This window comes from Pundamilia nyererei, unplaced genomic scaffold (genome assembly GCF_000239375.1).
Source record: "Pundamilia nyererei isolate P.nyererei 1_Seehausen unplaced genomic scaffold, PunNye1.0 scaffold00026, whole genome shotgun sequence".
In the NCBI taxonomy this organism is placed as follows: domain Eukaryota; kingdom Metazoa; phylum Chordata; class Actinopteri; order Cichliformes; family Cichlidae; genus Pundamilia; species Pundamilia nyererei.
The window spans coordinates 2,770,023-2,796,852 of record NW_005187427.1 but is presented as its reverse complement, the minus strand read 5'-3'; the positions used below and the strand labels follow the sequence as shown (position 1 = coordinate 2,796,852).

The following is a 26,830-nucleotide window of genomic DNA, read 5'->3' as shown; positions in this document are numbered from 1 at the left end:
CAAAGCAGTCGTGATCCCTTTTTTATTTTTGTTGTAGACACTAAAAAGCAGTCATTCCAATACACGCCACAGAAATTAAACAAGTATACCCAAGATTTCAATAAAATAAAAGTCTGAATAACATCCAGACTCGGTGGAGTTCTTAGATGTCACACAGATATTTCACATCCTTTTTCCTGTCGCTACAACCAACTATCATCCTAACACAGTCTTAAGCTGCTTATATTCTTTGGTAAACACATTGTTTTCCAATAATAATTAAAAATCAGACCCACATATGCCATCTTGGCATTCTATATAATCACTATGAGTATCAACCTGCAGTTCTATGAAAACGCACCATAAACTCATGTTTGTGCCATTTTTGTGAGAAAAAAAAAAATAGTCCAGCTGATTTAGGAAACCAACTGATGCAATGAGTGTCATAAACAAGGTTAGGTAGGTGATAAATATTCAGAGGGAATCAGGGTTTCTGTGTACCATTGCCAAACTAGTTATGAAGCGTATATTAAAACGTTTATCTCCACAAGATGCAGAGACAGAGCTGAGGATGCATGTGGGTATTTATTGGCACTGTGTGTTTAATACTGTTACAAAGTGGAAAAGCTCCGTGGCAAGCAGGGCAGAACAGCCTGTTGCTGATGAATAACTATAATAACTCAAGCCTGCGGGGCTAGTCAATAAAGAGATGACAGCAGACTCACACTATATCAACCTTCAGGCCCCAGCTGTCAGTGCCAGGCAACGCTCCCACAACTGACAGAGCATCTTATACACAGGCAACCATAATTTTATTATTTTCTTACATAACTGGGCTGGGCTCCAGCAGACACACATATATACAAAAAAAAAATAAAAATAAAAATCAGCATTCCTTATTATGGTGCCCACAGCTTTACACACATGCACAAAAGGACAAAAAAACAAAACTTTGTTTTTCTTTAAGCCTCAGCCCAGACATGTGTAGTCACAGCACAGTACGAATACACATTCGGTTTTACAGTACTGAAGACCTTTAATTTTCTTCGGAGTAGATTTAGGACACCATCAAACGCTTTCTGAATTTAATAAGAGTAGGAATCCAGCCAACATCAACCGCATCCCAGGAGAGAGATAAACAAGGAAATTACACTTGATTCACCAATAACCTGTTTTCTCATTATTGAGGAAGCTGCTAATGTGATGCAAGTTGAGTTTTGGGTGCTTTTAAGACCGTAGGGAAGCAGTTACTTACATCGACGGATCAAGATGATTATGTACAGCAGCCAAAACAAATCCATTGTTAATATGTCAAATGGCACAAACATTTGTTTTCAATCGTCATTCGGTTGTTTCAAACATTTAACTGACATTTTGAAAAGACTTTAAGCTCTAGCATTAAAACTGGAAGCAAGACTGGGGATTTAGAAATATTGCTACTACCAGCTTTTCTTCTGTTTTACCTCTTCATCTGCCCTAAATATCCACAAAGACACACTGCTCTAGTTACTAGTGTGTATGCACCGCTAGCAGCAATGTAACAGTTTAGTCTGCAGAATGTCTTTATAAACAGCCTGTGTGTCTTGCCCATGCTGGTGGTGACTGGCTAATCATTAATCCTGCTATGGTGTTCACTGGACACAATGCTGTTCAGCCAGGATGCCAGATGAGTCAGTCATTTAAAATGAGTGAACAGGCCAATATGTCTGAACTCACACAGGAGTAAGTGATTAAATATAGAGAAATATCTCACTAGATATAGTGATTAAAAAAATAAATTAAGAAAAATCTGGTACATCTGTGACTGATGAAGTGGTTTGCTGATGTCACAACTGAAGGATGATTTTTAAACCATCTTCCATGGCCCGCAACTTTAATTTTTAATTAAAGTTTAATGTATCCTGGCACGCATAATGTACCAAAATAAGGATTAAATCATAGAAAATGTAGGGATAGAAGAAAAATATTGCAAACATAGTATAATGTGTTTATAACCTACAGATCAGGGTATTTCCTGACCTATTATTTTCCAGAAATTTGCCTATTCAGCTTTAAGATTATCTGACACTTTTGTAGCAAAGGCGACAAACAACTCCGTCTATCATGCATAATCGTGCTTTAGAAGATTAATGTCAATTAGTACTTGCTAAACAGGAAGAAACAGTACTTGTTAAATTGGCTTCTTAAAAAAATAAGACTTTGATTTACGTGTCACGGAGATGAGGCTCATCTCAGGTCTTTCTTATGGACTGCATTAAGTAATGCAAGTGAATAACGTTTGGTAGATCTTTGTAGATGCCTTACAAAATATCACTCCTCCTAGTAGGAGTGAGAAATAAAGCCCAATTGGAAGGAATTCTGGTGATGTACATAAATATTAGACACAAGACGGACAGAGTCAGAGCATTTTCTTCATACACTCTATACTTTCTTTTCTATTCTGTCTCTCGTGAAATTTGAGGAGGAAGAGCACGATGCAATATCAGATTTTGTGGGCGGAGTTGGTGAATACATGTAAAAGAGAGGAGAGAAAAAAAAGGGAGGACCTAAAAGAGAGAGTTCAAATGAGGACGCTGTCTTTAAAAAACACCCTGCTGCTTCGGCAGAATTCCACCTTGGAAAAAAATTCGAAAGCTAAGTCACACAGACAGAGGTGCCTTCTTGCACATATGCATTCTGAAAGAAATTTATGACGTCAACCAAACTAATGAGTGTCGCGGAAAAGAGGTCAGGTTAGGCACACAACTGTAAACTTATAGAGCAACTTCACAAACACAAGTATTTTTTTAATGATTACTAAAAAACCATAATCGCATCCATTATCACATGGGTGGTCCGCCTTGTTTTCAACCGAGCTATCTTGGTAGACTTATCTGCCATCCTCTTTTCCTTTCTCTTAATACACTCATAAAAAACAATCTTCATTGGATTCACTGCAGAGCCTGTCTTGGTACCGTGGCCAGAAACAGACAGTCGTTTCCTGGACTTCCTTCCTATGTCAGCTTGGCATCCTATACGATTAGCTACTGCCAAACAAAGAAAACAAATCACTAAAGCATCCTCCAACACTAGATTTGTACTAATCTACTTTGTCTGTGTCGAATATTCATTAAAAAATAGGAAGCAGCTACATGGATAACCATGGTTAATCGACCCAAGCAAGCTAAACTATGGTTAAACAGAAAAACAAGGAAATCCAAATGAACAGATTTAGCAAAGGAGGGGTTCATGCAAAGTCTCCATTTCATGTTCTAAATCAGTTGGTGCTTGCAAAAGCTTGTTTTGTAGCCTAGCAGCCTCATGACAAGAATCTAATACACTGAAATGATTGCCATGGCTGTTGGAGAGTTCAGGCAATCTATCTTCCAGGAAGCTGAGGGTTTTTTTCTTTTAATAAAATATGTTTCCTGACTCAAACCACACCCATCAGGTGCAGTTACCAAAAAGGAGCATTTTGCAGCTGCTGTGTGATCCACTGAAATTCAAAACAGTAAACCTTTAATTGGCTGTCCGTTTCTGATAAGCTCTCCAGGCTTCTTATAATATTGTATAACTCGCACCGGATAGACAGAGTTACCAGTTACCCGCTATGTATGTATATAAACTGTTTAATTAAAAACCGTCTAACAAGACAGGAACACCATAAAACACCTTATTTAGAGAATAAAGAGAGTTTTCCAGTGAATATATTGTCACTCTCCTAATTCTACTAAAGAAGAAGGGAAAATAAACAGCAACCATAAACTTTGAACTACTTATAAACATATGGGAGCATATTAAATATTCTACCAGCAAAGGATTTGTGGAAATAGAACATCTCTATGATAGTAATTCAGAAGCCAGAGTAGTTCTAGATACTCTGAGGCCTGGTGAACTGTTATTACTGCTGTCAATGTGATAATAGAATAATTATGAATTTCAACTAACCAAATTTAGGACGTTTAGCCTATTTTCCTCTTTAAACACAGCTGATCATATCCAGCGATACAAATAACCATTTGCCCAGCTATGCTATTTAACTATTCTAAAGACAGTGGTCTAATTTCAAGACAGATTTTTTTTTTCTGCCTCCCTGGGAAGCGTGGTCTACAGGACATCGCCCTCTTTTACCACATCTGGAAATCTGCATATAGCAAAGGAGGCACCATGTTAATGTACTGACATTAAAAGCAGAGTTTCAGAGTATTTATGAAACTCTGTTTCATAATTCTCGGCTCTGCAACGTGTTCTGCAATGTGCATTGCGCCACAATGGACAGCGGAGTGTGGCTGCTGCTCCAATCAGCCCATCACAGCAGACGCACCATCGGCAGCAAAGCCAACAAACCGTGTGCACAACATTTAGTTAGAAAACTTATTTGTAAGACTCTCTAACTGTGAGATAACAGCCACGCTGCAATTTAACAAGTTCAAATAAGAAGCTGCAGGTCTCACCTTCTAGGGAATCCTGATGTAGATAATCAGTGTTTAACACCCAGGAGGAATACTTCCTGGATTTTTGAATCTCCTGTAAAATCTGACTCTGAATGAATATGAATATGAATTTTCATTTCTCTTTTACATAGTTAGTGGCACAGCTGTGCTTTTTAAGCCTGTTGAAAAGTTGGCATGGAGCAGGATCCGGATCTGGGTCATTCCCCCAACACAGTGTCATTGTTTGTTTTTGTGTTTGTGCAAGACTTTTTATTCTCAGAACCAACATAATGCAAAATTTCACCAACTCCAATCAACCATTTATAAACTGAAATGAATCAACAGGATTAGCTTAATTTAAAAACAAACAAAAGCTATTTAAGCATTGTCTAGTCGATTTTTATCCAAGGTAGCCTTGAAGAGAAGTCTGCACTATTTAATATCAAGGTTGGTTTTAAACAACTTAAACAGCTTGAACAGACATTTTGTGAAGAAAACGAGATATCAGGAGGCAAAAGGAAACTACTCACTGGCAGCTTTTATAAAGCTCCTCTGGTACTGGTATGTCATGAGAGGTGCAGGTAGCATTCTGGAAACATAAGATGTCAGGAGAAGATTATCAGCAAGGAAAAATGGAACAAGAGCTTAGGATTGGCTTCTCTGGAAAAACCAATAAATCTGAAGAGTTCTGTACGAGCACTCATCTCACTACAGTTTGGAGAGAAATTAAAGGAAACACCAGGATGAAGTGTCTTAGTATGGTATTGGACCACCATGTGCAGCCAGAACAGCTCTAATCTGCCTTGGCAGTCATTCTAGAAGTCTGGAACTCTACTTGAGGAAGGAAAGACTATTCTTACAAAAGATACTCCTTCTTTTTATGATAGTGGAGACTGCTATCTAGTAGCTTAGACCAAAATAATTCCTAGGTGTTTAGTTGGGACATTTTTTCTTCAATTTATCTTTTTCTATTTTCTTCACCTTCTGATATTTTCTCTCTACACACCAGCTTGACATGAGCTTTCTCCTACTGCCTGATGTGAATAATGGCACCTGCTGGTCTTCAATGAGGCCTGACTTGAGGTCTTGATGGTGTAAATGGGTGTATGTACGAGAGAATTGACAGCAGGTGTTTCTATAAATCTGTCTGTTTATGTACCGGCGAAGTGCTTGCGGGCAACGGAATGAATACGAATCTTTGTATGCCTGTGGATTTGTGTTGTGAACAGCATAGATTCATTTAGCTACAGCAGATTGAGCACAGCATGAACACCTCTGCTACTCTCATTCCTTCCTTACATTTTCTTTCCATTTCAGCTGCTCATCTCTGGCTTCCCACAATCGCAATCCTTCTCTTATTGTTGCACCACACCAGAGGAAGTAATTTAACTATAACGTGCAATGTAATGACCAGAATATCGGGCAGTTTTGACACAGCATTAACTCTGAGTAAATAACATGTATAAAATAAAGAAAAACAGACCACAAATGATAGAAATGACAGCAAAAATCAAGCAAAATATATTCAGGCCAGAGGTCTTTTTAACAAGTTATTATGTGATAAGTGCAGAAAAGTGCTATAATTTAGAATAAGAGGAATAATTCCAAGACACAAAAAGCACATTTAATTCATTCATCACGGTCACGGAGGTTAAAATGCACTCATGCTCGGTGAACACTGGAAGAATTTTTTTTTGCCAATAATTCTTAGTAGAAGAACAAATGAAATCACTGTGAGTTTGCATTTATGTAAGAGTTTTCACACAAACCTGAGATAGTGCTTGATAGCACTAGTTATTGTTTTAATCTCCCACTCTGGGCTTTCCAGCTCTACGTCAGCACACGTCTTTGGATCTGATGGACAAAAATATGAAGAGAAAAAGAAAGAAACAAAAGAGATCCATTTTTTAAAAAGATATTTTAGTTACCGTTTTGATACAATTTAAACATGTGCTTTTTATTCATGTGCTTCAGTGTTTACCCATAGCCAAGCTCAGTAGTTTTTGTATTTTGGAGTTGACGCCAGCGATTCTGTACAAGCCCTGTTCATCGATACCTGAAGGAGGAGACAAGAGATCATCTGTAACTGATATGATAAGCTCAGGACTTTATGATACTACAAAATTCTCCCTCAAGCAAGCACGTGGAGATTTCAGCAAGGGGATTTTTACCAGCGAAACTTTAGTTCCTCTACTTTGATAAATGCTTTAGATGCTCTTCTGTATGTGTTAAAGTGTTATTAATGTACTACGATGTGTCTTCCTCTCACCAACTTAAAATCGTGCCAAATAAGGCATGAACAGAAAAAAAAGGCACCACATTGTTGTGCTTTGATGCACTTTTTTAGCATCAGCATGAAACTCATATCAATTTAATGTGTTTAATCTTTATCTGTCCCATTGCAAACCTGTCCCAGCTAAGAATTCCAAGGTTACCTTCATATATAAGCTAAATACAAAACCACCTGACAAAGCAATGAAAAGGTACAGAGTGACCAGAAATGGGTGCTCTTAGTGCAACAAATAAAAAGAGGTATTGATATTGTAGATCTGTAGGGAGCGATGTCCAGACACATCAGGAAGGTTTAAATCGCACTCATAACTCCTGAACAGAATTTCAATTCATGCAAACCAATGTTCTGCATTTTAAAAAATATTCATTTATTTTTTTAGATTATTTGCAATGATTTTGGTGCAAATATTAAAAAAAAAGAGAGAGAAATAATATTCCTAAAAATTCTATTTAGTATCAAATGAACTGAGAAAAACTTCAGTTCTACTGAGATAAACCCTTAAAAACGCATGGCAGCAAAGAGAGCTTTACGGTGACTGCAACACTGAATGCAGTAAAAATATTCATGAGAAGACTGTAAACAAACAGTCCACAAACAGTATTATCTTCTGATATTTATTGAAACTACTGTCAATGATTTGGATACAGCAGACGATAAAGTTTATTGGATAAAAAAATACAGTGTATCACAGCAAAGAAGCAAAAAGATTTACAGAGCATTAAAAAAAACAAAGGAAATAACGTGGGTTGACACTGTACCTCGCGTTTCCACCGCATAGATGAATTTTTTCATCACGTTGAACCCAATGACATCCAGCTGGGCCACTGATGGAGCGGGAAGCGACAAGAATGAATCTGAGCCAACTACCGATTTGTTTTAACATCACTAAAAACACAGTGTTCCAACCTAAAAGTTTGTTGGCACTTTTTTAGGCACAAGTATTATTAGGTCTTATATATTAATTGAAGATGGCAACGATAATCAACTCAATCCAAATAAATTAAAGACACTTACTGCCTTCACTCTGGTTATCTTTATTGAGGTTGTACACCTGCAGAAATAAAGAACAGAACACTTCACAGTTATGCTTAATTAGGGAAGCAAACGTAAGTACATTACCAGTGTTTCACATGCTATAATATACTGTAAATATAAATATAGATAAATCTAGTTATGCAAGCATATAGTCAGGGTTCTTTAGGGAATATCCACTTATTATTTCTATCAAAAGTCACATTATATAGAAAATACAGTAGCTATGACTCTAATGCTCAGATCCATCCTTTTGTCTGCTGCTGGTATTTCACAGTCATGATCTGTGGCAAGCTTGTAATGACGAGAAGTGGGAGCCAGAGAACAAGATCGCCAGCATTTTTTAATTTTATGACCGTTCCCCTGAACTCTGCAACCGCGTGTTCCAACTTGTGGTGAGCTCCTGAATGTGGATTACCTTTGCACACTTGAATGCAGACATGAGAGAGGTGTTGGAACAAGAACACATCTGAATAAGAGCGTTAAAATAGACTTCCAGCCAAAGAGCAAAAATGCTGGAGGTATAAACCAAGTGCTGAGGAAGTTGGTTGGCAGAAAGCTGATGTGTTGATTGTTGTGGAGCATAAAGACCAAATTATCCCTCTCAGACTTATGTTGTGTCTCTCTAAATGTGACCAGACGTGGACAGCATGTGCTGAGGAAAAGACGCAGAATTTGAGCCAACAGTTTTCCAATTACACCTCGTGGTTTGTTTAGCTCTCATCCCATCCCCTTTTCTGTCTCGGCCTCACGCTCCTGTTTGTCTGTGTCACATGAGAACAAACTGGTAACCATGGCAACCTACCGGTTCTCTCCCATCCATGGCCTCCATCCACAATCTACGGTCTTCTTCCGACAGAGCCTGCATGGTGATCACTCCCGGCCTTCGCACACAAGCAATAACAGGAAAGGCACATAAGCTTATCAAACATACAGGTGAGTTGCAAACATTAGGTGTTAGATCATCAAATAATAATACTCAACAAATACACACAAAGACAAACATGTCGATAACTGGTGCAACAAGGGGAACCTATAAATCGAACCACAACTGTAATAAAATCATTGTATTTAAATAAAAAGTTTATCAACTAAAGAAATTCTTATGAAGGTTTTCAACTAAGTAGTTATATGTTCTAACTAAAAACTACTTAATAGATGTGCCCATTCTTAGATAAATGCCAATCTTGTTCTTTTTATAGCAAAACATATTCATTTATGGGTGCCAGAGCTATGACTATACTACTGCGCTCCTGTAAATCACATGATCAGCAGCTCCGATCAGATTTTTCCCCTTAAAAGGATAACAAAAAGATGACGAATACAGCATGAAAATTCAGCATCTAACAAGAATTCATTAGGCTAAGCAGCGAAAAATCATCCACACAGGCAACGTGTGATGCGCACGTACTCATGATGTAAACTGAGACCAGCTCTTCGGAGGTTATAAAGCCTGAAAATCGTAAAAATCCTTGATAACAAAGCCGGCTCTGTTAATTCCATGATTTTGTATTTTGCATAGAGAATATGTAATGTATTGCTCCTATTACCGTCTTCTTCATTCTTTTCGTTTTGTGTGCAATTTTACTGGCCTTTGTTTTTATTTTGTGCTGCTTTAAATTCTGTGTTTGCATGGGAAACTCATCACAGAGATGATCACCGTTCCCTCCTCTTATTCCGAGTCACTGTGACGGAAGAAGAATGAATAAGCACTGACGCAGTCTGTAACTCTGTCAGTGTAGCCACTCTTCCCTTTGTGTTATAAACGCCCCCTCCTTGTGTTAAAAGCTCTGTTAAAAAAAAAAAAAGTTGTCTATAATGCCAAACAAATGATTTATGCCGTCTCTATTGCTCTTGATAATTTGCTACATTTCCCCCCCATCAGGATCCTGCAGGCACGAGTCTGTGTATGCAGTGATCAGACTGTTTTGATCAATTTGAAGATTTATGTTTTAGAGCTGGCTCTCTAAAATAAACCTGCTTCACGGAGCGTGAGTTACTGTACCACAGCAATCTGTCCCGCTTAAGAGTGAGACTGCTTTGTGTTCCTAAGGGACCTGAGTTAAGCCTAAAGATGGATGGTTAACAGATAGTCAGGGTGTGATAGAGGATAGCTGAAGTTGTGTGTGAGTGGACAGGAACAGTGGAGGCGGTATAAGAAGGGAAATGCCACAGAGGGCTGAGTCAGACAGGAAAAAGAGCCTCAATCTTCAAGCTCACACCAACTGTGCAGTGCCCTCATGTGTCGGTTCGCTGTAATTACATCCTGCTCTAAAAAAAAAAAAGGAAAAAAAGCCCATGCTAATCCTGAGATTATGAGCTGGGACTGAACCACATTTAACCAAATCTTTCATATCGATGACACATAAAGTAAAACCCGGTGAAAAGAAAGCTGGGTGAATATTCACTAACCTGTCCACAGCCTCCACATCGAAACAGAACCGCTTTTCTATCGAGTCCGTCTTCCTTCTGGTGCACGACTTGAGAATAAAGCTCTCCTCCTCTCCCTGACACAGCAAAAGCAAGAAGCAATGTAGTACATCAATAACACATGAAGAGCATTTAAGACATCATAATGCAACCATACTGTTTGAGTGGAATTTAATAGCCAGGACGGTAATTTTCAGCTCCATACTAAGACTAGCTCTGCAAGATTCACTGATTAAAATATTCTGTACTTTTCCCATATGGAGTCTTGGTGCAGGTCGTCAATATATCCTGTCTGAAAGGAGCACATTTAGCTCCCTTCCTCCTCTCTTTAAGCCGACTTTTTTCTAATTGGCTGCCCGTCGCAAACAGAAGACCTAAATAGCAGTTTATTCTGTGCTCCAAGGCTTGTCCGATAAGGCGTATTATACAGAGGCAAGGGCAGAAAAACAAACAAACAAACAAAAAAACCCCCCAGTATGTAGCATATAGTTATTATTATTAGAAATGAATCACTGGTTGAAATATATCTTACGTTGGAGTAAAACTGAAGATTTAGCATTTTAAATTTGCCTTGACTTCCATTTTAGAAGTAAGACTTGCTGTTTGAACTGGGCAATGAATCATATGTGCTTTAAAAAGAACAATATGAAGAAATAGACACTATAAACTGATGTGCGGGGAGTGCCATCTGGCAGTTTTATAACCAATATAAAGGATTACAGCAATATTATTTCCATTTCACACATTATCCATGAGACACTCAGCTTGTTAGCTTTTCAAAAGCTTGGTTTTCTTATAAGTAAAGAAAACACAGACAGACAATGTTGCTACCTGTAGCAACAATATTATACAATTTATGCTATGGTGACATCACTTCTTTTCAAAGGTAGTAACAATTGTTAGGGTTAGGGTTAGGTATACTGGTATACTGGTTTTGAATCTGCAAGCCTGCTGGGGCCTTCATGGATTCTTTGTGTGCCTATGCTGGTTCTCTCCAGATGCTCCTGCTTCTTCCTAACTTAGCAGTAGTAGTAGTAGTAACTAGTACTTAGTTTTATTGATGATTCTAAAATGGCCACAGACGGGGAAGAAAATGGATGGGTAGATGAGTGTGATAACTCACAATCTACAGATGGCTACACACTCTGGTGTCATACCAATTCAAAGTACAGGTTTTATTGCCATACTCTAAAGCAAAGTGCAGATGGGCCAGGTTTGATGTCATTAGTGAGTGCTTTTTTTCTTTCTTTCAGTGCAGTCCACCTACTATTTATTTGCTATTTTGGATTTCAGAGCTTTGTGTTAAAGCCAAAGGGTTTTCTGTGACTTTTAATGTTTCCAAGTTTCCTTCAGTTACTCAAAATGAAACTGTGGCAACTTTCTCAGAACTGAGCTGCACTTCGGGCTCATATCAGCTCTGGCTTAATCGGTTTGTAGGTGGAGGGCGATCAGAGATAGGTCTCTGAGAAAACAGTTGGAGACAACATTTTCTGCTTACTGCTGCTTACTCAGAACATTATTCACCCACACTGCACTCTCATCTATTAAGGGTGACGTGGAAGAAGTCGTTAGCACTTGCTCGTAAAACCAGTATCTCGCTCTGTGACTGTGCGACCGAATGAAAACGCACAGCTTTTTGAGCTGATTGCTGAAAACAGTGGTACGGGCATGGGGAATAATAAAAAAATAACTAAATAAAAACACACACCAAGTTGTGCTTATCCACACTGGGACGAAGCACATTTGCATGAATGCCTGCATGAGCGCCTGTATATGAGGGCGCTTGTGAAGTGAACCTGATTGTGTACTTTTTTTTTCTCCCACACAAAAAATGTTTGCAAGTCCAAACCTGGATTTTGTTAGTGAACTTGTGATTTTATCTGTATATTTTAACAGCACAGGCTACTCACCGTTTTACCTCCAGACTTAGGGTCAAACAGGACCATGGTGACTTTCTTGGACTCACGGTAGTATGTACAGTAGTACTTCACCCAAGTAGACACAAATGAGCCTAAAGATAGATAGAAAACATAGAGATGAAGAGTGGTAAAAAAACAAAAACACAAGAAAGGAGAAGAGAAAAAAAGAAAATGGGTGAATTGGAGACAGGGTCAAAACAACAAGAACCAAAAAAAAAAGAAAAAGAAAAGGACGAGTCCTGGTCAGACCTCTTTTAGTGCTTTAGTGTTACCATGGCTACCGCACGTGGACAGAGCTGCTGTCACGTCTCCAACAGATCGGACTTGAGTTTGTCAACCATTGGTTCATTATGGCTTGTTTGTTCTGCTGCTCTGACACCGTGTGAGCCAAACAAGATGCCACTAACATCCACACACTATACCTCGTTACACACGCACGCACACACACACACTCGTTCACTGTTGTATGTGGCTTACTTACGCTTTTCCTGCACATACAGGTAGCCCTCCATCGTGTGCTGGCTGACACTCTTGTGTTCATGTGGATTCTCCTTCATCTTCCTCATCAAACTCTCAACCTCCGACCGCGTGCTCTCAAAACGGTTCCTCGTCTGCCAACAAAAGCACACAGGAGTGCAGATCTTTCCTCAGAAATTCAACTTGTAGATGGGAAAGTAGATAACAAGCCTTATATGTTGCAGAATGAACAAGTTTTGAAGGCCTATTTTAAAGCTGCAAGTTGAGAATCTTTGGTTTAAAAACACACATCACAAGTAAGGGCGATCCTGCATTATTTATCTGGTTTATTCCAACTGGACCATATAATGCTAAATAAATACTTTTATATACTACATAAGGCCATTAACTCATCAAAAAAGCGCTTTCTGTTGTAATAAATTAAATTAGCTGTGGGGTCATTAACATAGAAACAATTTTCTTTGGAAAACCGAGTGGCAACAAACAGGTTAGTTATCTGCTGTTTGCACTGTGGAGACATGTTTTCCTTATAGGAGAAACAACAGGAAGTACTCATCAGGTGATTTTAAGGTCAATTTGGGTCATGGTTAAGATTATGGTTAGACAAGTAGTAAATATGGTTAAGAATAGAGAAAGTCTTCAAAAAATGATATAATGCCCCATTGATACACTACTGTGTGTGTGGTGTGTGTGTGTGTGTGTGTGTGTACTTGATCTTACATTCTGTATGCTGATGGTGAGGTCGGTCTTGAAGTGATTAAAGTCCTTTGCCAACTCGTAGCCATGGTGATAGTAGGTGAAAAGGCCTTGAAGAAATGCCAACAGCTATAGGAAGAAGAAAAAAAACCAGAATGAAGGTAAAGATTTAAAAAAGATGAACAACACGGGGATAGGGGGAAAGGTACGTCAGAAAAAATTAATGCACATGTCTGAGTGGAGGAAAGAAAACATAACAGGAAGACTGAGCAAGAGGTTGACAATTTAGAAGAAGTAAGGGAAAACAGGGAATACCTCAACAAAAGTTAGCACTGAGTAGCTAATGTGCTTGGTTATCTTAAAGTGTGACTATAACACAAATCACTGCTACAAAAAGAAAGTTTGTGTGCAACATCTTTAAAGAAGAAGAAGAGCTTTTTTTAGTAGCATCTTACAGGCTCCACAAAGTCAAACATCTTCCTCTCTTGGACTTCCTGCACCTTGAAGACGTATTCCAAAGAAACCTCGTAGAAATGCTGCCTCACGTTATCTACCTGGTTGTCCGCCTACAACAGAGAAGGAAATTAAGGAAACTGACACACCGATAATCAAGGGTTACACGTAAAACCTGCTCGCTCAGAGAAACCAGCAAGGTCTAAACTCAGACACGGCATCTTACCTCAAGTAGATGTGCCTCTTTCTTCTTTGCTGAGAGGCTAAGGTGCTTTTCCAGTACTGCACAATACTTCTCCGTCTCTTTGTCATATTTTTTCTTGGCGTCCTGTCACAGGGGGGAAAAATTAAAAATAAAATACAAATCTTTTGGCTGAGCTTAACGAAACTGTCTCAACACTTGTACCGGGGAGTTTTTCCTCCAGTTTTAATAAACCAACACATGTACTCTGATCCTCTTCATAATGCTGGTGTACATGCTGTAGTATATTTTAGCAGTTATCTGCAGTCGGGATTAGAGAACAGGGAGCACAGCAAAACTTCATATAATGCAGATTTCTTTTAGCTTTCTAATAACAAATTCCCTTTTTTTAGGGAGTAAAGCAATGAATATTTTCCTCCAGGGAGCACAGCTGGTTATTAAACAACAGACTGTTTCATCAGAAATGAGATCAGCGACATGAGAGACAGACATGTTTTGATAGATGATGAGCCTGGGACAGAGAGCTCAGGGTGTGTGTTTATGGAATGAAAGCAACGGAAAGAAACTGTTACACAGGCAATGTTGGAATTACCAGTCAGATTAGGATCATTAAACTTAAAAACGTGTCACTTCAACAGGAAGATAGAGATATCAGTACAGTAAGACGCATAAAGAGAAACCAGCCTGTTAATCTTATTTACTTTTGAAGCAACAAACTGGGGTATGAGAGAAGTGCTTACTGAATGTGAATACTTGACACTTCTGTTCTAAATGATACACAAGACAAAACAATATATATTCAATTGTTTGGTCATTAAACAAAAAATAACTTGGACTTATTTCAAAAGTCAAAGAGAAATTTCTGAACATCAGTGAGCCGCATGTGCTGATTTCATTTTGCCTTTATTATTCCTTTTAACCATTTCTTTAACAACGCTGGAACTGGCACTAAAATAATACGATGTGTACTGTAAGATGATCTCTGCTCACTGCCGAGCTGGTTTCAGCAACAAGAAGCTGAGTGCTCTTGGCCAGAGGAGGAACAGACAGCAGCTGCGGAAAGCATCAGAAATGATGAACGCCTCTCCAAACAACAAGGCCTCTGTTTAAAGTCTGCCTCTCTGATTTGTCATATTCTCTGCGGAAATCATGTCTGAAACGAGTGTCGTGGCAGCCCTCTCCCATGTGTTCATTATTAGAGATTTCATTACAGCCTTTTGAAAAATTTGAAACTAAAAAAAAAATAAAAAAGACAGGCTTCCTTTGTGAAAGGAATTCATTTGCGTGAGACAAATCATCAGGAAAGGTTTTATAACATTAAAATGACTTGTTTCTATTTTCCCTAACACTTGGGTTAAAAAGTTAAAGGTGTTAAACTTCATTTACTTTAGGTTACTTCCACCCTCAGCCAGCAGGTGGCAGTGTCTTCACAGTGTGATAAAATGTCTTCCTTTTTTATTTATTTAATTTTTCCCAGAAATATAAGGTAATTGAAAATGTTTTGATGCAAGACCATACCCCACCAGACTGACTCATCACAGATCAAATCAGGTTCTTTTGCAACAGTTACATAGAAGTCCCAGTCAAATCTAAAGCCAGCAAATGCACCAACAATCCTTTGTTTACAAGACGTGCATTATTAAAACACACCTTTTTAACAAAAGCAGCACTTGCTGTCACTCGCAGCAGCTTGGAATGACTTTAACGTGGATAACTGACAACAAACACAAGAGCAAAGTGATTCCTGACAACGTATTCTCAACAACTAAAAGGATTTCTGGAAATGATGATGTTCTCAGTGCGTTTTAACAGAAATCTGTCATTGTTGCATGAGTGAAGTATTTTTATACAAAAAGACCTTGAATTGCAAACAGCATTTTTTTTTTTTTATTTAGTCTTACACTTAAGCTCTATGTAAAGACTTCTTGTCTAATGTTTCCTACTGGCTGCAGTAATCTGATTGGTGTGAATTCCTCTGTGAATAAGATTAGAATCTGAACCTTGAGTTTTCCTTAAATAAACTGTGATGTGTAACCCCCCCACACACACACATTTTAAACATATTTATCTTTTATCTCTTAGCCATTCGCTGCTATTTTGGTCAAACTGGTCCCGTGCAAGACGGCTGCCAGCTCTGTAGCTTTGGGACAAGGTGAAACTGTGCCAGGCCAAGATATTATCGGTTCTTTTGGGGCTAAACTAGGATTAGTGCATCACTCGCGGTGACTTAACTGAAGTGATTATGCTTCACACTTTAATCTGACCATAATGTCAAAATCAGACAGTGACCTGCAACATGGGCATGTTTTAATAGATCATGTACTGATAAAACACTGAATGCATCAGGGGAACCCCCTGCCGCCCTATGGCTAATGACAGCATGGAGCAAGCACACCATATATAAGGAGATTAAAGACGCTGAGGCGTGGTATATTTACCGCACAGGGGCCGGCATTATTTAAAAATGTACAGTTCAGTGTTCATCCTTTATCTTTTTAAAGGATTTCTATTTTTCTGGAGTGTGAAAAAATAAAAATTAACACAATCATAACATCAAAAAACTTTGTATACTTATGTTTTACTTCTATGGAATAAGAAGCAAATGAAGAGATTTAAGCACACTTTAAAAAAAAAATAGATAAATAAATCACACGCAGACCTGCTAGAGGGAGCCCAGCCTGCATGTAAGAGGGAATCAGTGATTTATGGCAGCATTTATGTCTTCCTCTAATCTCTTATCCAGGTCATTTAGTAATGGTTCAGACCTTAACATACACAGAGGGAGACCCTGAGCCTCGTGAGAAGTGTGCTGCCTTTTATTCCAAGCATACATGAAAAGCACCTATTAGTTCCATGTCACTGTGCAGCGGTAACAACAACTGTAACTAAACTCATGTGTTTGAGTTCCAAACACGAAATTTTATCATCAAAATAAAATCTTTAAGCATTGTACTTTATATTTCTTCTATTCTATCATTGGTGTATTTGGAAATTCTTAAAGGCTGTCCTGTATTCTGAACCATCTCTCTACAACTCTACAAACTATATAGCCATTTTTTTTAAAAAATGCATCGAGACACTCTCTGGTAAATATAGTATAATTATAGTATATTATTGTATTAAAGTCAGATATTATGCAGTAATGCTAACAAGGTGAGAGTAAACTGGAGTGTTTCTCTGGATTAAAAATCTTGTACATACATCTACTCTAACAGTTTCTGCAAATTATTCCTAGAGCATCAGACACACATGTAGTCCAAAGTCTTGGGCCGCTGAAGGTTCTTACCCTAGATCAGCTATAATGCCATGATCTTACCAAGCAACTGCCTAGCAATGGGCTAAAATGTCACGTTTTTAGTATTTACTCACCTGTAAAGGATTTGTATTGTGTTTATTTTGTGAGAAAAGTTGAATTTTGAATGATATATTGTGACACCATCACACTGCCTAGCCACCACCCAAAAACAGGCTCAAATGACCCATTTTTAGACTTTATGCACGTACAGCACCTTATATGAAAATGTGCTATTGCTTTAATTTTACAACAATAACGTTTTATTCATATCCGCATATACTTAATTATGCATGATATACTATGATATTATCATGCTGCCAGGCTACCACCTATCAATGGGCTTAAATGACCTCTTTTCAATGTATAAACAAAATCCACCTCCTTTAATCATTTAAATTTTCTAAACGTGATTACATATTGCGGTTTACCAACAGCTAAACAGGCCAGACAATGGGCATGTATTAGTTGTGGTAAAGCAAAGTTTCAAAATCGAAGGCATTGCATTCACGAGTTAATGTGAAACTGTATGCATGTGTCCCTGGCAACCAGCAAAAGGCACAAAAAACAATAAAAACGAGAACAAAAAAAAAAGAGAGAAAAATCTGAATGCTTTTCTGATCTGTATGTTTTCAGTAGGTGCTGTCTGACACAGATCCTTTAATAGCTCCAGAAGCACTAAAGGCCATTATTGATTTATTCTTCATGCTAGCATACATGTATCAATACAAACCCACAGCTCATGTACAGTTAAAAGTCATTTCTGTGGCCCATGTACTGTCACCCTTCTTACCTTGGCTGCACTGATTTGCTCTTTCCTGAACCGCTCCAGCGGCAAAATTAACACATCATTGGCATTCTCGATCTACAAGGCAGATATACACACCATAAAAATCCATGTTACAGACACGCCAGGATACACCAGGTATTTTAATATTTGTATCATTTGTACCAGCAGTTTCTATCACAGCCGCCAGTCATTTTCTGGAGAGGACTAATGTTTCCGTGGTTATAAAAGACCAAACGTTCACTCTCATTAAGAATAACCTATAATATAGACAATATAGCTAGATAGGTCACTCACCATTCGTGTCCGTTCATCCTCCAGGTTCTGTAAAACTGCTGCAAACTCCTGAAGTGACTTGGCTAGGGACAGTCATGTTGGTAGATGGGGTGAATGAGAAAGAGACAAAAGAGATCATTGAAAATAAAAAAAGAGGCAGAAAGGCAAAGCACTGCTATTTTTAATGCTGATAAAGAGCGAGACAAAAAAAAGATGCAAGGGAAAAGCATTGAACAGAATACAGCTATCGGGGAGTAAAGAGGTTAAAGGTGCTTTGTTTCTGCTTCGGTACCACTTATTTAGAGGTTTCGAAATGTTTCTAAACTCACGACATAGCAGAGTAATTAACTGGAAATGAAACCGCAACTTAAAGGGTTTGTTTCTATGGTGCTTTCGCAGTCAGCATGGATCGGTGCAAGGTTACCCCATTCACTGGCAAACGAGCCACAGCTACATTGTTCAGGTCAGAGTTTCCACTTCAATTGCCTCTGACCCTGTCCAACACTTCACACACACGAACACACAGACTTGTTCTTCAGGCACACTGAGCGCACCTCAAGTAATTGAAGAGTGTGCCTGCAGAACATGTGTTCCGAACATGTGTTCCTTATGCACAGGCATGCAGAAATTGTATGCGCACTGTGATAATCCATTCCACAGTTATCCATTTTATCCTCATTAACATCAAACTTCATGTTTCTGTAAATTATAGGTTTTGTATTTGGCTATTAAAAAGTAGGTGCAGGCCTTAAACGTCCAGGTTTGAGTGGAATCTAATGGCAGAAATGTGATATAATTGTAGTTGTGTTTTCATTAGCGTAGAATTGAATTTTTAGTGTAGGAGACAATTTTTCATTGCCTAAGAATAAGCTCTTTATCTACAGAGCCTGCAGGTACACGTCCAAGTGCTTCTATAGAAGCCTAGAATGGACAAACCATACAGAGGGCCTTTTCCATTTTGTGTTTTAGCACCAACTCTAGCATCACCAGAATACAGAAATTAATCAGGGTGCAATCTGTACTGTCAGCTGACACTACACCCTACACATGGCTTCTTTCATCCATTATTAGTCCAAGTACAGATGACCAGACCACAGCCCTCCCTCCCCTGTCACCTACTTTAACTGTTCCAAGGGGACATCAAAGCACTCCCAAGCCAGCCGGGAAATGTAATCTCTCCAATGTGTCCTGGGTCAGCTCTGAGGTCTCCAGCTACAGGGACAAGCCCAAAACACAGCACCTTGGAAGCATCCCAATCAGATGCCCAAACCACCTCAACTGGCACCTTTTGATGCGGAGGAGTAGCAGCTCTACTCTAAATTCCTCCCAAATGGTTGGGCTCCTCACTCTATCTAGGAGTGCTCAGACATCCTACAGAGGAAGCTCATTTCTGCCACCTGTGATCTGACATCCACAACTCACAGCCAAAGGTGAAGGTAGGAATGTAGATCAACTGGTAAACTGGCGGCTTTGCTTTCATGCTCATCTCTCTCTCCACAACAGGAAGGTACGACATCCAGATTACTGCTGACAATATGTGTGTCCATCTCCCCCTTCCTTCTCCCCTCACTTGTGAACAAGACCCTAAAATTCTTTAACTCCCACACTTAGAGCAGCAACTCAAGACTTTGAGGTGCTAATTCCCATCCCTGCTGCTTCAGATTTGGCTGCAAACCTCCCAACTACAAGCTGGAGGTCATCATTCAGTGAAGCCAACAAAACCACATCATCTGCAGAAAGGAGAGATGACATCCAGAGAGAGACCACAGAATCTAACACCATCCACCCTGGGCTACAAATTCAGTCCATAACAATTATAACCAAAATCCATGACAGATGAAAGCCCTGGTGGCGTATAATACTCGCAAACAAATGTGTCCGACTTATTGAGACAATGCAGACAAAGTTCTTTCTACAAATAAATCCTGATGTCTTAAAAATAGTATAAAATTGTAATACTGCTCTTATTATGCAATCAAAACTTGACGATTAATCTAAACTCTTTCATGTTGACACATTGACGTAAATCAGTACCTATTGTTTTTTTCCACATTGTTCTAAGAGGACTTATTATAGCATCAGAGAGATGAAGATGGGTTTTGACATGAGTCTCGCCATGAATAGCCTAACAGCAACAGTGCTGCAATCCAGCTGAGCACCAAGCTGTTCAGGAAAGATAGCCAGCGATAGTGAAACAACAGCAGGGTTGTAGGTCAGAATCAGGGCAGCAAAGAGCTGCAGACTGACACAGAGAGGGTGTGGTGACTGCACAGACTCTCACACAGCAGGCTGTTTGAGCAGAAACAGCCGGATGAGTTCAGGGAACTCATATTTTACACACCAATATCACAAACTTTTGTGTAATGACATTTTATTTCATGAAATAACTACAACATTTATGAAGACTAACTGTAGCTATCAAAAATAATGAAATTATACCGAAAGGGCTGCAAAATCTGAGCCAATGTCCAGTTTTTTCCTTGTTTTACAGTGTTACTATTAGACTGTCCATCAGCTGCTGATAATCATTTCAATTTTTGAACTATTTTAAGCCACAAGTCAGATGGATCAAAATTACACCCGTTTTCAAAATGTGCCAGTAGTTTTATTAAGTACAGAATAAGCTTTGATATTTTAACAAAAATAGCACATTCAGGGCAGATACCTAATCTGAGACTCATCAGTTTCCTGTCCAGCAGCACTAAAATGAAAATCAAGCTGACCTTGAAGTCAACGCTGATTTGGCTATTCTATTTTAGTGACGAGACATGATACAACATCATTTGATGTCTATTTAGAGGCTTTCCTCTTCTGGTGCAACGAATGTATTGGATTTCACATCCGCACACTCACCTATGCACATCTCATCATCCGTCTCAGCATCTCCAATGCACTGGAATTTAAAGTCATTGAGAGAGTCAGCAAACTTCCTCTTCGCTGTCGACAGACCTGAGAGAACAGAAAAAATAAGAACGTTAAGGTCGTATTTTATGTTGGTCCACCTCACTTTAAGTGAGTTTGTAATAATGTAATAACAAGCTGTACCGAAAAATCTTAATCTGAACTCTAGAAAACCTAGTTCTAAATAATGTGATAAGATTATGGACGAGAATAGCCGTTTTGTCCTGATTATGCTTTTAATGCAGGTACTGAAAGTGAGTGGAAAGGCGGACAACACGAGTGGGTCCCCTGTGGCGTCAGTGATGGAGGTTGACAGCTCATATATTTGTGTGTGTTCGTGCTGAAAAGTGCAAAAAAAAAAGTTCCATTCGACTTAAGTCACATTAGCCAGGCGAGGAACTGAAAAGCCTTAGACAGCTGGATGCCTTTCAAATAATACATGAGGCGCTAAGAGCTCCTAGGAGACAGACACTCACGGCGAGCTTGGCTTCCCTTGCATTTAAACTCAACGCAGGGTCACCTCCACTACAACATTTCCTGTTGCTTGACTGGCTTAGGTCAGCAACATTCAAAGGATCACGATGAAATAGTGGAAGGATGAAGAGGAAGACACACAAAAAAGAAACAGACTTCACATAACTTTCTTGTAAATCGCATGCTGTGGAACAGCACCCCGCAACAATGGCTTGCTCGCCATTCTGACACCGACCCCGAAGGAATGGATTAAAATAATTATCATTTCATACTGAATAAAGTGTTCTTTTACTTTAACATTCAAAAAAAGAAAAGAAACTTATGCATGATGCGGTCAGCTTCAGCAGGGAAACCCACGACGATAGGGAGGAGGACAAAATTTATACAAAAGCTACACAAGCAAATATGTATTTGTGGCATTTTGCAAAATAAAGATAGAAAGTATAATTAAATCCAGGCAAGGAAGGAAAATTTAAAAAACGCAAGAGGAGAGATCAAGAGTTTCATGAAAATGCGCATGGGAGTCAGGGAAAGGACAGCAAGCGCAGACAGAAGAAAGACAGAGTAATTGGCCATGTTCAAGTAAATACCACTGCTCCTCCGTGTAGATCAGTGCAGTTTGCCAGTCACAGAAATGAAACGCAGGCCCAGCAGCTCCGCTTAAATGTGCTGCCAGAAAAACGTGCACGCTGGCACAGAGAAACGCACACAGACCACTTTCTCTCTCCGGACTGACTCAAAAAAACATTTATGATGTCCGTGAGCAGTGAGTCACAGTGGCCCTGTGTCATCAAAATAACTAAAGTATGACCAAAATGAGACCACACTCCAAACTTGAAGGATAAACTGCGGTTTTACGGTGCCAGTCAGTGTCCAAAAAACAAAACAACCCACTGTACTTTCACAGTATTTCCCCAATTCTCAATATTTTGCTGCAATTACATAACAGAAATCATGTGACATATTTTAATAAAATTAAATATATAACAATGTTTAAAGGTAAACATGTATATAGTGAAGCAAATATGTTTTTCCAATAGAAAATTGCAATGAAAACCAAATGTCGTCTATAATGTCATATTGCCAGTGAATTTACAGCATAAATAACTAACTAATATAAGTAGCATACATAAAGTAATAGAACCTTTTCTTCAGTCGCTTTGAAAGCCAGCAGGTCTCAGCTCTCAAACGTTTCAGGGTGTTTTTAGGTTTCAATGATTAAACATGCTGTTTTCAGGCTTTATAATCACTGCCATTACATATTGGCAAATGAGGCTGCACTGAGTGATCTCAGGTATCTATGAGCCAGATCTTAGGTAACCGAGGCGCCTGCTTTCTATCACACATTTCAGTAAACTTACTTATTTGTTTTGTGTAGTAGCATGGGTGATTTATTTTCAGCACGGGTGGCCTCAGCGGGAATCACATCCAGCCCTGGCAATAGTGACATCACATCTACTGAGCTGTATAAAACCATATCTCTCTCTACACTCTCATTCTTACGTCTCCGCTCTCTTATTTTTGGCCTCCACCTTCCTTAGGTCTCCTTTTTGACAGTTTCTTTTTTCCCCCTCCTTTATTCCCACTGACAGTTCTTCTCAGCACCCCGTGAGTGAAACGTGCCCATCGATGATTTCTCCTCTGCGGCTTCAGCCACTCTGTGTGCTCTCCTGCACACAAATCACAACTAACCACAAACTAAACACACACACTCAGTGCCCCTTTCTGATTTTGCATATTTAAACACTTACATGTTTCAGAGCATTGAACAAATTCTAACATTAGACAACCTGGAGCAAGATAAACTGAATAAATACAAAAGGCAGTTCTTAAATGGTGATTTTTAATTTTCTTAAAGGGAAAAAAAAACAAAACTATCCAAACCTTCCTGACCCCATGAAAAAAGTATATCACTTGATAAGTATGTCAGCAGAAAAATCAGCAGTTTCCATCCAGGGAAGAACTGGTAGCCCATAAACAGAACATAAAAAGAACTAAAGGTTTGAACACAACATGAAGTTTTATTCCTCCTAGAAATCGCATTTTCATGTCATGGAAACTCCAAGCACGTCGACAAATACATTATAAACACCAGTGTGTAGCACACTAGATAAAGTAGACAACTCATATGCTGCAAGGCTTTTGCAGAGGCCTGAGTTCAAATCTGGCCCCAAGGCCATTCACTGCATGTCTTCCCTGGTCTTTCTCCCAGCTGTTTCTCTATTGTCCTATTGAAATAAAAAAAAAAAAAAGTAATATTATTAGCCTTAAGAAGAATTCCTTTGAGAAATCTTATCTCCTAGATAAGATCTTTCAATTTTCTCTTAGAAAACCTGAAACGGACACTGTGTTTGTTATTTGTAGCAAAGTATCATCATTAAGACAGGACAAAAATAATTTGATATAATTGCATTATTTTTCAGACACACCATCATAGCACTTTTGCATGAAAGTTTAAGGTTTGTTTCTCCCTTGAATCACTTAAAAATGTGACGGAAAAATAAAAATCAAAGTGCGAAATTCTGTTTAAACTACTTTCCCTTGGAGAGTCTCACTCTACATTTTGGCAAACAGCGTGATAAGGTAACTTTTTACTCTGGCTCATAAATACAGATACGCATCAGGAGTGGACCAGCGCCCTTATAGTCAGCATTTTTGGCAGCAATGACATAACAGGACACACATAAATCCACATATATATTCACACATTTATGCACGCGCACATACACGTGTCAGCCCCATGCGGGTCTCTCGGCTTATATGAACCATGTTTTCAAATCAAAACCACATTGTTGGCTGATGAGATTCTGTAAAATCCTGCCAACACAAAGGAATCACTATAAAACAAAAAAAATGAATCACACCACAACAAGTACATTGTCCAGAAAGCTTTAGGAAAAGGGAAAGTCTACTTACAGATGTAGCAAGAAGTGATGCTTGCCATTTATGGCATCCAATTTAATGCGGTAAGACACATGTTCAAGCTCCAGGTTAAAAGAAAGGTTGTAACTGGCTGACAGGCTGAGCTATAACACTGGTCAGTCATTTGTACGCATGAGTCCAATTTCTGGCTAGGTACTAAAAAGGAAAGGGAAAAGTAGATGGTTTACATTACTAAAGTTATACAAAAACTATTAACACGATAGCAGACTGTGTGCTTCAAATTTTTGGGCTGCTTGTTGCTACTTTTAACCACCAAACAGAACTGAACTGCATGTTTGCCACTACAGCACTGTCCCATTGTCGTTATTAGTGCATAGGTCAGCTGTCAATGTGATAAAAATTTTAAAATTCTACGAGAAAATATGTAAACCATTTTAAATATGCTGAATCAGATTAGAAGCTAAAATAAAAACACACAGTTGGATGTGTTGATGCCCTGCCGTCAGTATGTGTGTATTTGTATGTGCGCGCCTGTATGTCTGTGCCCAGGCAGGAAGGACAGCAAAGGACAAGGACAACTAAAAATAGATGACCCTGTTGACACTTGCCTCTCCGTCTTTTCTCTCACACTCACAGGACAAAATTCCTGCCATGCTTCGCTCCTTTAATTCTGAGCTTAAGACACCAACGAAAAAGAGAAACACAAACGGAAACACACAAACATGCACCGATAGGACAAACGCCCTGCTGCAAGAGAACTCCACAAGAACAGTTTGATGAACATGATGATGAAGACATGGCCTCCAAACTCCACCCATCCATCAATCGAGCTCTTCTGCAGGAATATTATGGTGCTGCCAAAGCAACCCAGATATTTAGTAGCCCAAGGGCTCCTCTCAGCTGGGACATGCCTGAACTTCCTCGCCTAAGACGCAATCTCATCAGAAGCACTTCAACTAACTTTGTTTGGAGGAGTACTCTGAACCCCTCCTGAATGACTGTCACTCTATAATTTGGGGTAAGCTAAGACACACTTAGCTTTTTCTTTCAGGCACTAATCAGAGCACTCATGAACAAATGTAAAAAGAAAATGTGGGAAGGCGGCTTTTTGAACATATGCAAGTACGGCTGGACCATATCATACCATTCACGGTAATACCGGTATAATGCTAGGTAATGGTAAGAAAGTGAAATATCGCGATAGAATATGGATAAAACGCGCATGCGCCAGTGCCTTTGTTTTCATACGTACATGGCGAAAAAAGCATGGCGGCAACGGAGAATGAGAAGGGCGAAGGCGGAGCATTGAACGAAACAGATGAACCAGAATTGGTTTGTAAAAATGGTGCAACTTCAGTGGTGTGGAACTGGTTTGGCTTTCGTCCGTCAGACACACCACAGCACATTTTTTTTGGTAGAGCATGCAAGCGGGCCGTCGTTATTACAGTTCTTACCGAACCAATTTTATGTGGTACACAGCGCTCAAAAATCTGTCAAAAAATGTTTTAGTACGACTTTGCTGAGCTACGAAGCCGCACCACTCGATGGATTGTCGGAGCATTATGGCTACCGTAGTCAGGAGCCTCGCTGAGTATTACGTACTGTGTATTACGTACTGTGTATTATGTGCGTATAACCTCTTTTTCAACCAAAATGCCTTTTGGTTAAACTGTCAGCAAGGAATTTGCATTTGCACTGTTAAATTTTTATATAGCTTAAATGCACATAAGAAACAGCTGCTTGTTTAAGTAAAAATACATTGATGGGGGGTTTTTTGCACTAATAAAGTTGTGGAGTTGTAAAGTATTTTGTCTCGCATCAATTATATCGTCAGTTATATCGTTATAGAACATTTTCAAATATATATCGTGATAAATATTTTGTCAAAATTGGATAAAATCACTTTTAAAGACAGTACTCTGAGTCACAGTGGAAAATCTCACTGCAAAAGTAGAAAAATCCTCTCAGTGCTGCATTTTAACAAAGGTATTTGTATGACAGTGACTTGGATACTGCTGAAATGTTGCATCTTACTCAAAAAACACAGAGAAACACACACACAGAGCACTGTAAGCTACACAAAAGGAATCTGTAATTAACCACAACCATGCAGCAGTTCTACAACGGCCGCTATGTGTGTCACAAACACACACATACACGGTCAAAAGAATGGGCCTGTGTGATATCAACAGGATATCCAACAGTAGCTTGAACTCTACAGAAGCTTTGTTCCATGAGCATGTGAATAGAAACTTTATTCATCAAGTAGGACAAGTACACACACACACACACACACACACACACACACACACACACACACACAC

General features: G+C 39.0%; 1 protein-coding gene across 4 annotated transcripts in view; it reads right to left on the bottom strand.

Moving 5' to 3' along the window:
- The window catches only part of LOC102195462 (rho GTPase-activating protein 26), an 88,723-nt gene that overhangs the window by 27,342 nt on the left and 34,551 nt on the right, over positions 1-26,830 (bottom strand). For all 4 annotated transcript variants that reach the window (XM_005727787.2, XM_005727785.2, XM_005727786.2 and 1 more), the window contains exons 3-17: positions 21,102-21,197; positions 18,270-18,331; positions 17,979-18,050; positions 13,918-14,019; positions 13,694-13,804; positions 13,263-13,367; positions 12,547-12,676; positions 12,057-12,157; positions 10,129-10,223; positions 8,522-8,600; positions 7,699-7,735; positions 7,443-7,508; positions 6,373-6,447; positions 6,161-6,245; positions 4,922-4,980 (exon numbers count right to left, since the gene is read on the bottom strand). In XM_005727787.2, coding sequence (XP_005727844.1) covers positions 4,922-4,980; positions 6,161-6,245; positions 6,373-6,447; positions 7,443-7,508; positions 7,699-7,735; positions 8,522-8,600; positions 10,129-10,223; positions 12,057-12,157; positions 12,547-12,676; positions 13,263-13,367; positions 13,694-13,804; positions 13,918-14,019; positions 17,979-18,050; positions 18,270-18,331; positions 21,102-21,197 — 1,275 coding nt within the window. The remainder of the gene's footprint in view (positions 1-4,921; positions 4,981-6,160; positions 6,246-6,372; positions 6,448-7,442; positions 7,509-7,698; positions 7,736-8,521; positions 8,601-10,128; positions 10,224-12,056; positions 12,158-12,546; positions 12,677-13,262; positions 13,368-13,693; positions 13,805-13,917; positions 14,020-17,978; positions 18,051-18,269; positions 18,332-21,101; positions 21,198-26,830) is intronic.